Here is a 12,159-nt window from a genome sequence, read left to right as displayed (position 1 = left end):
TCGGAGGGCCGTCGCCGGGACCCCCCCCCCCCCCCCGGCTCGGTTCTGTTGCAGGTTCGCCGGAGCACTCAAGGATCCAGCAAGGAGCGTCATGTCCCCAGCGTCCGTTGACTCCTAGTTCAGACAGGATAACAAATTCAGATTGAATTAGTTTTAATTTGATTTTGATTTAAATTTCCAAACTAAATATTTTAATTTATGTGTTCTCACTAAATCTACCACCATTTATAAAGTAAAAGATGTCCTTCCTATACAACTCTGAAAGATGTCTATTCACATCTCTATTTAAGTTCCTTCATATCCACTATTACAAGTAAAGTCAGATAGATGAGAAGGAAAATCAGAACTCTTAAAAAGGAAATTTTATTAAGAATAGAATATTCTTCTTATAGGTATTATATAGATCATATGCCATAAGATTTAAAAAGAAAAGAAATTCTAAATTTTAGACTTCAATCCCAATTTTGAAAGAAACTTTATCAGAAAAAGAAACTTTAAAACTTATTTTAAAGACTATAAAAACTAAAATTACTAGTACAAAGGCTCTACATGTATTCCGAGTTAAAAGTTATACCCTCTGAAAGATTGGATCTTCCAATGTTGATCCTGCATCACAAACCATATGATTTATGACTTGTCATATGAATTACATGGCTCGAAGAAAGCTTCACATGTATAATTACCTTTTATTGTTGTGTTAAACACCTTGCATTAGCTATAATTACTACAACTTAAGGTTTTTTCAACTCTTTGTTAAATAGTTGAGCTAGTGTGAATCTGATATCAACAAGTCAGATACTAGTCTCCATCTGTAGTTGGTGAGAGACAGTGAAACTGATGCTGACCTCAATGTGTTTAGGCATGTAGTTGCGTTGTCAAACTAAAAAGGTAAAGCATGATCATCCTCATCCATGCAATAACAAACAAAGAAAATTTTTGACAATCTAAATTAAAGATGCATGTTTACCTCATTGTCCATGCAGTAACAAACAAACCAAGACGGTTGCTGCTTCATTAATCTCACTGTTTGTATCTCTACATATGTACATAGATTTGTACAGGATAGAGTAGAGAGTTTCATAACAAGCCAAGAAGCATGGAGAGAGATTCGTTCAATTTGATCACCAAGTCGATCAAGAAATATTTTTGTGAATTTCTGTTTATATATATATATAGATATCATAATTCAGTGGCACAGCTTAACAGTCATCCTAGCTAACACTTGAACCATCCAACACTTCAGGATGATCGATCATAATGTACACTTAATTAATTTCCTTGAACAAGTTGATCCTTTGATCAAAACCATACAAGTGAAGGAGACAGGGAGCTCAAAGGATGAGTTCAAACTGGCCTACTTCCATACTCTGTTCTTCAAAGAGCCAAGACTCGAACAAAGAAGTGAGGATTGGAATCTTGATGTCGCCGTGGTTAAGCTGATCAGTCTCCGGCGAGTCAAGCTTGAACAGGGAACAGTCCATCGCCGGCGACAGGTCGCCCTTGCTAGCCGCGACGGTGGCGGCGGAGGAGGAGGAGGCGTCGGTGGAGGTGGAGTAATGTGATCCGGTTGTTTTAGCTGAATTGCTTTTGTTCTTCATCCACCCCTGGAGTAACCGGGAAATGTTCTCTGCGTTGGAGGCATAGGTGGCGGTGGCGGTGGCGGTGGTCATCGTCATCGGCGATACTGTAGGTTTATCCTGCAAGGCCAAGGCCTCATCAAGGGCTCGCTTCGCCATGTGAATGTCGGCTTGGACTCTCCTCTCCCATTGGCCCTTCGAAAGAGCAGGCTGAGAGGTCGAGGACAGAGCAGCGGTCACAGCGCCGCCTTCTTGATTGAGAGTCTGAATTTTCTTCATCAGCTTCTTCTTTAAGTGAGTGTTCCAGTAGTTCTTCACGTCGTTGTCCGTCCTCTCTGGGAGGTACGAAGCAATCGTCGCCCATCTGTAAGACAAAGATAGATCCTGGCACCTCAAATTCACAGCAGTCGATCAGATCAGCAAACACACAGACGCACAGCACCTGTTGCCGAGAATTTCCTGGAGATGGACGATGAGCTTCTCTTCTTGATCTGTGAAGTTGCCGCGCTTGATCCCCGGCCGGAGATAGTTAGTCCATCTGAGCCTGCAACTCTTGCTGCATCTCAGAAGCCCTGCGATCACAAGAACAGTCAAAAAGAAGCTAATTTACCTTCAATAGTTCAATTCGCGATGAAGGGGAATTGAATTAAGAGACGGGTAATTAACCAGTGCTAGTAGGAACAGTCTTCCAGTTGCCAGGGCCATGTTGCTGGATGTAGGAGACAAGAAGAAGGTCCTCCTCTGGAGTCCAGGGACCTTTCTTCACTCCTTTGTCGCAGCAAGGTAGCCTTCCCATGATAGCCCAAAATTGAGCCACGCTACTCAGTTCCTGGTCCTGTTGGATTATATATATGGGCGGAATAGGTCGCTAGCAGACAAGTTTGCTGATCGACCCTAGAAATTGAGAAGAGGAAGAAAAGAGAGGAGAGGAGAGGAGAAAGAGGAGGCAACAGAGGTCAACGAAAGACAGAGAGGAGCATTTACACGGAGATTTGAAACTATGAAGAAAATATAAGCAATTTTCTTTTTGTCCTTTAATGAACTTCGTATATAAAAATTAAAAAATTATCATTAACATTAATTTTTTAAAAATATAAGTTTTTGGAAATTATAAATATATTGTGATTCAGTGTATAAAAGAGGGGTCCGATAAGGTCAGGAGATCAATAGTCAAGAGAATGTGACAATCAACAGTCAAACAAATGAGGAAGTTAGACCACCTCACGTCATCAGTCGCATAATTCTTAGTCTGTCACAGTCAGGACAAGTCCCCAGATCTGAGACGTAAGATGGAGCTTGGATTAGTTCCTGACTTGCCCCCGACTAATCGAACTTTCCTAGCTCCAACTGTGTAGATGGATTTGGTATTGTTACTAAGACAACTCCTGGTCAACTTTTCAACGATCGAGGTGTGAAAGATGAGTCTCTCACCATAGTCTCAGATAAATTCGGTCGGTTCGCCACAGCTCATCCTTCTCATCAACGCTCGAGCCTAGTGGTACATCTGAGCGGTCATCCCGAGCTGTCTATAGCTGAACCCGGGTGAGACGGAAAACATTAAGCAACAACAATGTCAGAGAATCGTAACCTCCTGTTAGAGAATAACTGTTATCCGCTATGCAATATTCCATTGGTCTGCTATTACCTACGAATGGAACCTTCCTTCCTTCAATGGAAGGTCACCGTACATCCTCTTTCACCCGACAGACTCTAACATCCGACATTTTCTGACAACAGGCAGACTCTGAAGGTATGCAGCGTCATATAAAAAAGGAGGTCTTCTTCCTTATCCAGGTACATATACATACGCATTCATCTTCAACAGTTCTTTTTCCATCGTACACTGTTATTTCCGAGGAAAATGACATGACTTGAGCATTAGAGAGCCTGTGTCGGGGACTATTTCCTTGATTTATGGTCTCTAACGTTCCAGTTGTTTATCTAAATGTATGCAAAATTTTGATACCACCAGTCCTCATACTATAACCCTTGGGATGTGTTTGGTTCAGAGTTATTTTTGATAATCTTGGTTATCCATCTAAGGTTATCAACAAAAATCTTGTTTGGTTTAGGTATTCGATAATTCTCGAGTAATGTTCCATGCCCGACACGTCAGTAAAAGGGTCATGCAGCCCGGAATCGGAAAATCTCAGAAAACTAAGGTTTTTCTTGATTCCAGGGTTAACGAATTTTTTTTACAAAAAAATACCCCCATAAGAAAAAACATGGGAAAAAGAGAAAAAATGTAAATAAAATAAAAAAATGTTTAAAAAATTTAAAATTTTAAAAATAAAAAATTAAAAAAATTTTAAAAAATATAAATTTTAAAAATTAAAAATTAAAAATTTAAATTTTAAAAAAATTTAAATTTAAAAAATTAAAAATTTAAAAAATTAAAAAATTTATAAAAATAAAAAAATAAAAAAATAAAATTTAAAATTTTAAAAATATAACAAAATAAAAAAATATAAATATAAATAATATAAAAACATTAAAAAATAAAAAAAAACATTAAAAAGTAAAAAATATACCAGAAAAAGAAAAGTAAAAAAAACATAAAAAATAAATAATAATGATAATAATAATAATAATAATAATATGTATAGTTGATTTTGTAACTGAGAGTAATACGGTAAAATATTAAACTAAGGTATTCATTAAAACCTTCAAATAAATAAGTTTTTGTTGCATTAAATAGATTTAACCAAATAATATTTAGTTATGTTTTATTCCCCATAACTTTGGTTATATAATTATCTGGTAATCACATAACCAAGATTATACATGATAACTTGAACCAAACGCACCCTTAAAATTTTACATGAAAATTAATTTTTAGGATGTGTATACATAGAATACATCAAAATCATCTCTTTATCAATATTAATATTATTTTTATCGACGTCCGTCTAACTCAAATTTAACATAGAATCATATTAGAATAATATTTGTCTTTATCACTTTTGCCCAAATTTATGCACAAAGTCCGGTTACATTTAAGTGGAATTCTGGAATACATAAATATTAAAAGAAACGTATATGAAGACACTCCATCGACGAGCACCAGTCATTTCAGTGTTTAAATAATTTATTGCAGAATTAATTGGGGCGTCGATCTTTTTGTCAGCCAAAATAATTATGCATTTACACAGAATTATTTAATTAATAATCCTCATAACAAATAATTTCATTTGTCGGCACTATATTTCTCGCTGCCAAGGCACGATTCCGCTACGCCCAACACGTAGCGCAGAGTAATAAATGAGATTTGTGAGGTGGGAGTCGAACTTATAGATTATTGATTTCTACAGTAGAACAATTTATGAATTGTCTTTTTTTTATTGAGAAAAGATCGATTAAATTAGACGATTTGAAGTCGTCAATTTCACATTTGATTGGATCATTGCTTTCGCTATTAAAGCAAGATGGGTTAGTCGGTTCAGATTAGATGGACTTGAAGGTTCGGCTGCTTAGTCATCTCTGTCAATCATTGTATTCGGCCACTGTTGACATTTGGACATGATCGTGATCTCGTCCAGAAAATATAAATATAAATATAAATTTTAAAATAAATTTCCTCGATAATCAATAATGGGCCGCAACAGTGAGGGACTCCCAGGCAGACCTTTAGCTGCTCTTGGGCTGAAAGGGCAGATCTTTTGAAGGTGTTATCAGGATATTATGAAACTCACAATTTAAATTTTTTATATTTTTAAAATTACTTGATTGATTATTGAACTTGATTATATAAATTTAACATTCATTTTCAAAATTTTATTTATCTATTTACTATATTTATAAAAGTTTATCCATCAATATGCATGTTTACAAACATTAATTATTTGAGGTCAGATCCTCTAGTCTAAAATTTTTTGGATCAGAAAAGACTCTATTCATTCATTGGATGGGTAGGCTGGACCCCACCTGTTAAACAGATAAGGTCCAGTCCATCCATTCAATGAATGAGCAAGGGATCAGGATTGATCCAGAGATCTGGGACTTAAGGATCCCTGTCCTAATTGTTCATTGTTCATGAAGATTAATGGATACAATTATATGGGTTTAAATTCATTTAGTTTAATTTGACAAGTTGGTTATTTAAGTTTGTTGATTTAGTTGACCTGTATGTGTATTGAACTAAAACATACAAGTCTTTACCAAATTGAACCAAGCTTGCTCATCAAAATTTGATTTGTTAACAATCCTATTTTTTTAGCACGATTATTGCTGGTTTTTAGGTGGTTTTGAAAGTGTTGTATAATTTGAAGTAAATATTCGCTAAGGAGAAAGAAAAAAAACAAAAGAATTTCATCGTTGTCCATCATTTAAACCGAAAGAAAAACGTCTAGCTCATGGAATGGACTCATAGCCAACATCCAATTCGCAAACCAAAGGGCTCATAAAAGACTAGTTTGAGAGCAAGTGATTGGCTCATAGCCGGTCAACCCGCTAGTGGGTAGGTGATCTATATATCACCGTGGAATGAAATTTTACGTCTAGTAAATGATGATCGATGAATAACATTTTCACTCTAATGCAATCTACCTCTTCAACAATCTTTTCTGAGCATGAGAGACATTCTTGGATGTCTTTATTCTTAAAGGACAACTTGATATACAAAGTTTCTGTTAATGCGGTATTTTAAAAAAGAGTCTATTATACATAATCTTACTCTATATTGTAAGAAACTATTTCCACGGTTTGAATCTCACATGATAGCAACTCTATAGTTGGATTAAGGATCTCCTTTCTATTAAATTGTTCTTAAGAGTCTATTATCACTATTAGAAAATTAAGTTTTTGAGATAAAATTTTAAGACATTGATAAAATTCGTCTCAAATACTAATTAATTAAGACAGTAATAATAGATGTCTCAAAATTTTACATAGAGATATTAAATTTAAGACAGTATTTAAGATTCTGTCTCAAATTCAACTAAATAAGACACTTAATAAATAAATATGGTTAAAAATATAATTATATAAGACATTCAAATACGATAGTAAAAAACTTTGTCTCAAATTATCTTGAATATATTTTATCAGAACAATCGTAGTAATTGTCACGGGCTCTACCGTTCCAGTTCCACTATCATTTCACGGAACGGTCGCGACATGATAACCATCATTTTGCAACGATATTTGAACTCATATAGACATACTTTTTGAACGTCTCTTGTGTTAATTTTATATTTATAATACATTTCATGAGTTACATTTATTTTTAGATTTAATTACAAATTATATCATATTTACAATATTTGATGCTAATATTTGGTGAGAGATCATATCGGACCAAATTGATACTTAGATCTAGGTTTAAATGAGAGATCAAACTTTGGACCAATTTAAACTATTCATCTAAGATCAGGAGTGATCTAAGCCATTCATTAAAGATATGGTTCATCCAAGTGAAGGAAGAGTAGATCTCAACTATTAATCAAGATTCGGATTGGATCAATATATGAACTCATTCCACCATTGGATCAGAGCTTGTTTATTTTTAACCGTTGATGGAAATTTGAATCAAGTGGCGAAGATTAAAAATGAGAAGCTATAGGAACTTAGGGGGATCAAAAAATAGGAGATCATCGATATCTCTACTTCTCTTGGTCTAGCTTCGGGGTTATCCTATTTTTTGCCTCCCAACGCCCACTTCTCTTCTATTGGATCGAAAAGAATTTAGAAATATTGTATCCACATGGCTCAATCAGACCATAGCTCTTGTGCACAGTCGGCAGTTAAACCTTCTGGCAGTTCGGGCTCTGATACCAATTGTTGGATCGAAGAGAATTTAGATATCTCAGTAATGGTATGATATTGTCCACTTTGAGCCTAAGCCCTCGTAGTTGTATTCTTGGGCTCTCCCCAAAATGCCTCATGCCAATGGAGATATTTTTTCTCTTATAAAATCATGATCTTTCCCGTGTGTTTTCAATGTGGGACTATATTTGCAACCTTGCAACCCCAACATCTTCTCCACTTGATCCTGCTCCGAGAAGCTCGAGGACGACTTTATCGATGCATTGGCAAGAGAGTTGACATCACTACGGTGATGCCTAAATAAGTAACGGTGGAGAGGAAGAAGAAGAAGATACAAGGAGTAGACATAGTATTTCAATTTTGAAACCCCCTTTTATTTTCTTATTATTATTCTTTTATACATTTTTCATAGACTTTTCATTTTCCTCCTCATTCAATGAGACTATATTTATTACAATGGAGTTAACGAACTAATGAATGGTACATTAATTACAAAGGATCTTCATTTTATCTTCGTTCAAGTTTTAATGCAGTCTCATTAATGAGATCATCTTAACTGCTAGTTTACTTCCCTTGACCGTTCCTATTTCCCACATATTTATGTATCTATGATGGGCATTTAATATAGGTGACACTAAGCATTTAATAATACAAGCAGCTTAAATATTCATTAAAGTGTTCCTCCTAAGCGATAACTCAGTAGTTCATACACTTGAGCGGTTATGTACTTAAGTGAGGATATTGTTTGCTATGACCTATAAAGGTACTCGAGCGATAGCTCAGAGGGTTTGCTCGAGCAATGACTATACCCGCTCGGGAAGGTTCAGGAACTGTAACAATGGACCAAGTGAGTGAGTTCTTGTTCCCCGAGTGACACATATTCCTTCACCGACCTTGATTTTGACTGACATCCCACATGCTACGTTGACCCTTAGACGCCACGTGGCGCCTTCTACGTACGGTCGCATCACCACCCATCACCGTTGGAGGTCAAGGGGATTCCCTTCCTCCAGCCGGTCACCGATCTTTCTTCCTCTGAACATCTTCTTCTCCATCACACCGACAACATGTTATCCCTTTCTCCAATCACACGCAGATTCATCCAGATCTACATCATTTCATCCATCATGGAGGAAAGGGGTTACCCTTCCTCATCGGTTCATTGTCATCTTCATCTTCGGACAATAGTCGAGCACCTACACCTCATTTTGTTCACCTCCGATCAGATCTAGACAGTAGGCAACAAATCAGCCCCATCTAAACTCCATCCAACAACAATATTCAGTTTACTCTTTGATGTTTGGTTTACTTCTTGATGCATTGATTGATTGTATGAATTCTTGATGAATTGACTCCCATGCTTGACACTTCATATATGTAGTTTGAATTGTTTGATGTCTACAAAGTGTTCGATGAATTTCCCCAATCATACTTTTGAGTTGATATGATTATTTTGTTTGCTAGATTGATAAGTTGTTAATTCCTCTTTATGTGTTGATTCATTCTCTTGATGTGATGATTTGTTTGGGTGTTGGTTATGTGTAGTCCCATGATTAGGATTTCATGCATCTGGTTTTGATTAAATGTTGCTAGTTAAGTGTTCAATTAAATGCTCCTTACATGTTCGTTACTTAGTTAATGTAATTCTTAGTGTTAGTTCTCTTACTATGCCATTTTATTATGTGCTTAGCGTTCATTAAATGTTAGGCGTTAGTTCTCTTACTATGTCATTTTTGTATGGAATCTAATGAATTTAGTAATCAAAAGGTATCTTAACTTTATTTAAATAACTTACTTTTATGATGAATTTTGATAGTTTTGTGATACATATACTATTTTTTTTATTTAGGTTGTAGATAATACTATTTCACATGTACAAGAATTAGGTAACTAATAAGTACATTGGTAGTTATTTTCATAAGATTTTTTTTTATTAACAATTTTGGTGATTTAGTGTATATATTTTTTGTGTTGTAGATAAATCTATTTTACATGTGCAACAACTTGAAAGATACAAAGATATTAACAAACACATGAATCATCATTTCTTATTATGAGATGAAGAGGTTTGTTTAACTTAGGGATGTTTGTGTTGTTTATATACATAGTTGCAAGAAAGAGAATTATCTGTTAGATGATGAGATTTCTTATTGAAAAATTTTGTTTATTGATTTTTCTGAACACTATATATTATAAATCATTTTTACCTCTAATATTTTTTTTAATATTCAGGATTCTGATGAAGTATAATAGAAGTTATCTCTAGATCACGAGGAGTTATTTTTTAGACTTTCTCTTATGTAACTTTCATAGAAATAGTAGTTTTTTCTTATCAAATTAATGATGGATATGTAGATATTTCTATTATTGAATGAATGTTAGTATGAAATCTACTGACTTATAAGTTAAAAAAATATTAGAATTTTATATTATATATATCACTTTTAATTTATAAAGTGAAAGTTTTTTCTTTTATTTTGAAATGATAATTCAATAAATTTGATCTAGATTAATTTCTATAGTGATATGGGATGTAAAGAGCGAACCCAGAAGATGACCTAGCAATCAAGGTCAAGGTGACATGTGGTCAAAGTCACTGGAAGAGAACATCCCCTATCTAGCCTAGTCATTCACCCAGCATTAGGGCTCTAGGGTCTAGCCTGGTCGGGTTGCAAGCCGGGTGAGTAGTAATTGGCAGGTCCTTAAGCCGATCAAATAAGTAGAGTTTAGTACTCTACCTAAAAGCTAACATGCCCGATCATTCAATAGCCGACCGAATGTTGAGGTGGCCAACCTTCTCGGTCGGCTGAGATGTCCTATCAATCTCACAGTCGACCAACCATAGGTTTGGTTAAAGTATGGATTGGCCTCCTCGGGGCTCGTAAATTTCTTTACGCATGCTCCAGCCGAGTGAAGGGTCGCCCGAGTTTGAAGTGCTCATCTCCATATTATTATTCGAACAAATTTCTAGCAAGGTCTCGGCTGGGTAAAAAGTCACCCAAGTTTGAAGCACTCATCTTCATATTATTACCCGGATGGATTTCTAGGCCCTAGCCGGGTAAAAGGTCGTCCGGGTTTAAAGCACTCATCCTCATATTATTCCCTGGACAGATTTCTAGGCCCCGACCGAGTAAAAGTTCGTCTGGGTTTGAAACACTCATCCTCATATTATTGATCGGACGAATTTCCAACAAAGCATAAGTTATTAGAGGGACTTCCAGGAAGCATAGAGCATCATATTATTTCTCAAAATGGATTTCTAACATGATCAAGACATTATATTATTCTCCAAATAAATATCTCAATGTTGTGCAGAACATAGCTGAGCGGCTTAATGCTGAGATAGATATAAAAGTGATCAGCCTTATAGGTCGGCTGAGATACCTGTAGTATAATACACAACAGAGCAAACTATACAGAATGTAACTGAGTAGCTTAATAGAAACAGTTGACCTTAAGGACCGTCTGAGAAATATTCAGCAGACAACATCCTAATAACATGTCAAAATAACAACTATATGTCAAAGAATATTCTTCTGAAAATTTCTTCAGGGACTATCATGTCTCCCATCAGCAGCCCAATTAAAACAACATATTCGTTTAGCAATCTCAACAATAATAGAAATACAAACGACAAAAGAGGCATACATGTGGGTAAGAGAAAGATTCCTCGGACAATTATAGTATATTGCCTAACAAACTCTGATACACTTTGTCACTTCATGATTGCGGAGGTCCTGAGAGGTGGTATATAGAGGGGGAGTCCTCTCCGTGGTGAAGGTACGTTCTCTGAGCATCAGTAACTTTACTCTCGGGCACACGTTCTTACTGTTTTTGAGCCACCCATCTGGATTTATACTAACTTGAGCATCGGAGAGCCTTTGCCAGGGGCTCCTCCTAGTTCCTATGCGTTGACATTTAGTTGGCTCGTCTACTTGTGCGCAGGATTGAAGAAAAGCTTCTTTTAGGATAGAAAGGTCTTCTGCTAGTTAATCACCAATCCACTATGTCCAACATGTCATCTCTATAAACTTTAGATAAGATCCTATATTAAATGTTTTTTTAAGATTATTAATTTTTTTTATAAATGGTGCATCTAATAAGTCAAAACATTAATAACAATAATTTATTGTCTTCACTTCTATTTGAGATGACATATTATCATCTCAATTGAGTGTATCTAGTTTTTTCACAGGATAAGACATAACATTTGAGACAAAAAAATAACTATTGATACGACATATAAGTAAGGGCCCCGCATAGACATGGCAGTCAGAAGTCAACAGAACATGATAGTCAGAAGTCAAAGGACGTGATAGCCAGCAGTTAAAAGGGGAAAGAATGAGTTAGACCGCCTGACGTCATCAGCCGCATAATTTCTGGTCGGGTACAGATAAATTAGGATCCCAGATCTGAGACATAAGGTGTAGCCTGGGATAATGTCTGACCTGCCCTGACTGGTCGGGTTTTCTCAACTCGGTCATGTTAGAATGTATACTAAAAGTCTCGCTTTTTGTATGAACATTTATTTTGAAATGAGAATCACATTGATCAAATGTCTGCATTTAGTAAAATGCTGTTGCCCATTTAATTTATATTATAGATAACATGGTGTGCGGTGTCATACAGAAGATCATGTTAGCAGTTCCTTATAAATTATAAATAGTAGCTCACTACCAAGATGGATTGGGACAAACCATTGAAATGGTTGTAGTGTAGTTTGGTACTAGTTTATCTTGACTATACACTAGTACACTATGTGTGTATTGAGCAAGACCATTTGATGTTGTTTCTTTTTATATTAACTGTATAAAAGAAC

The 12,159-nt window shown here is 35.6% G+C and overlaps 1 protein-coding gene across 1 annotated transcript; it reads right to left on the bottom strand.

Annotated features, from left to right (window-relative positions):
• Positions 1 to 1,149: 1,149 nt before the first annotated feature.
• Positions 1,150 to 2,539, bottom strand: LOC121969187 (transcription factor MYB30-like). Its single transcript, XM_042519142.1, has 3 exons — positions 2,244 to 2,539; positions 2,020 to 2,149; positions 1,150 to 1,941 (listed from the first exon to the last, which is right to left on the bottom strand). The coding sequence occupies exons 1-3, from the start codon at positions 2,371 to 2,373 to the stop codon at positions 1,332 to 1,334; spliced, it is 870 nt and encodes a 289-aa protein (XP_042375076.1). The 5' UTR covers positions 2,374 to 2,539; the 3' UTR covers positions 1,150 to 1,331.
• Positions 2,540 to 12,159: the final 9,620 nt, after the last annotated feature.

This window comes from Zingiber officinale, chromosome 4A (assembly GCF_018446385.1).
Source record: "Zingiber officinale cultivar Zhangliang chromosome 4A, Zo_v1.1, whole genome shotgun sequence".
NCBI lineage: Eukaryota > Viridiplantae > Streptophyta > Magnoliopsida > Zingiberales > Zingiberaceae > Zingiber > Zingiber officinale.
Note: the sequence above shows the minus strand (reverse complement) of the source record. Positions and strands in the feature narration are given on the sequence as shown.

Excerpts from the sequence above, each read along its gene's own strand:
- LOC121969187 (XM_042519142.1), bottom strand. The coding sequence starts at position 2,373 with ATGGGAAGGCTACCTTGCTGCGACAAAGGAGTGAAGAAAGGTCCCTGG. Across the intron at positions 2,150-2,243 it reads GACTGTTCCTACTAGCACTG|GGCTTCTGAGATGCAGCAAG; the intron begins GTTAATTACCCG and ends TTGTGATCGCAG. Across the intron at positions 1,942-2,019 it reads CAGGAAATTCTCGGCAACAG|ATGGGCGACGATTGCTTCGT; the intron begins GTGCTGTGCGTC and ends TTTGTCTTACAG.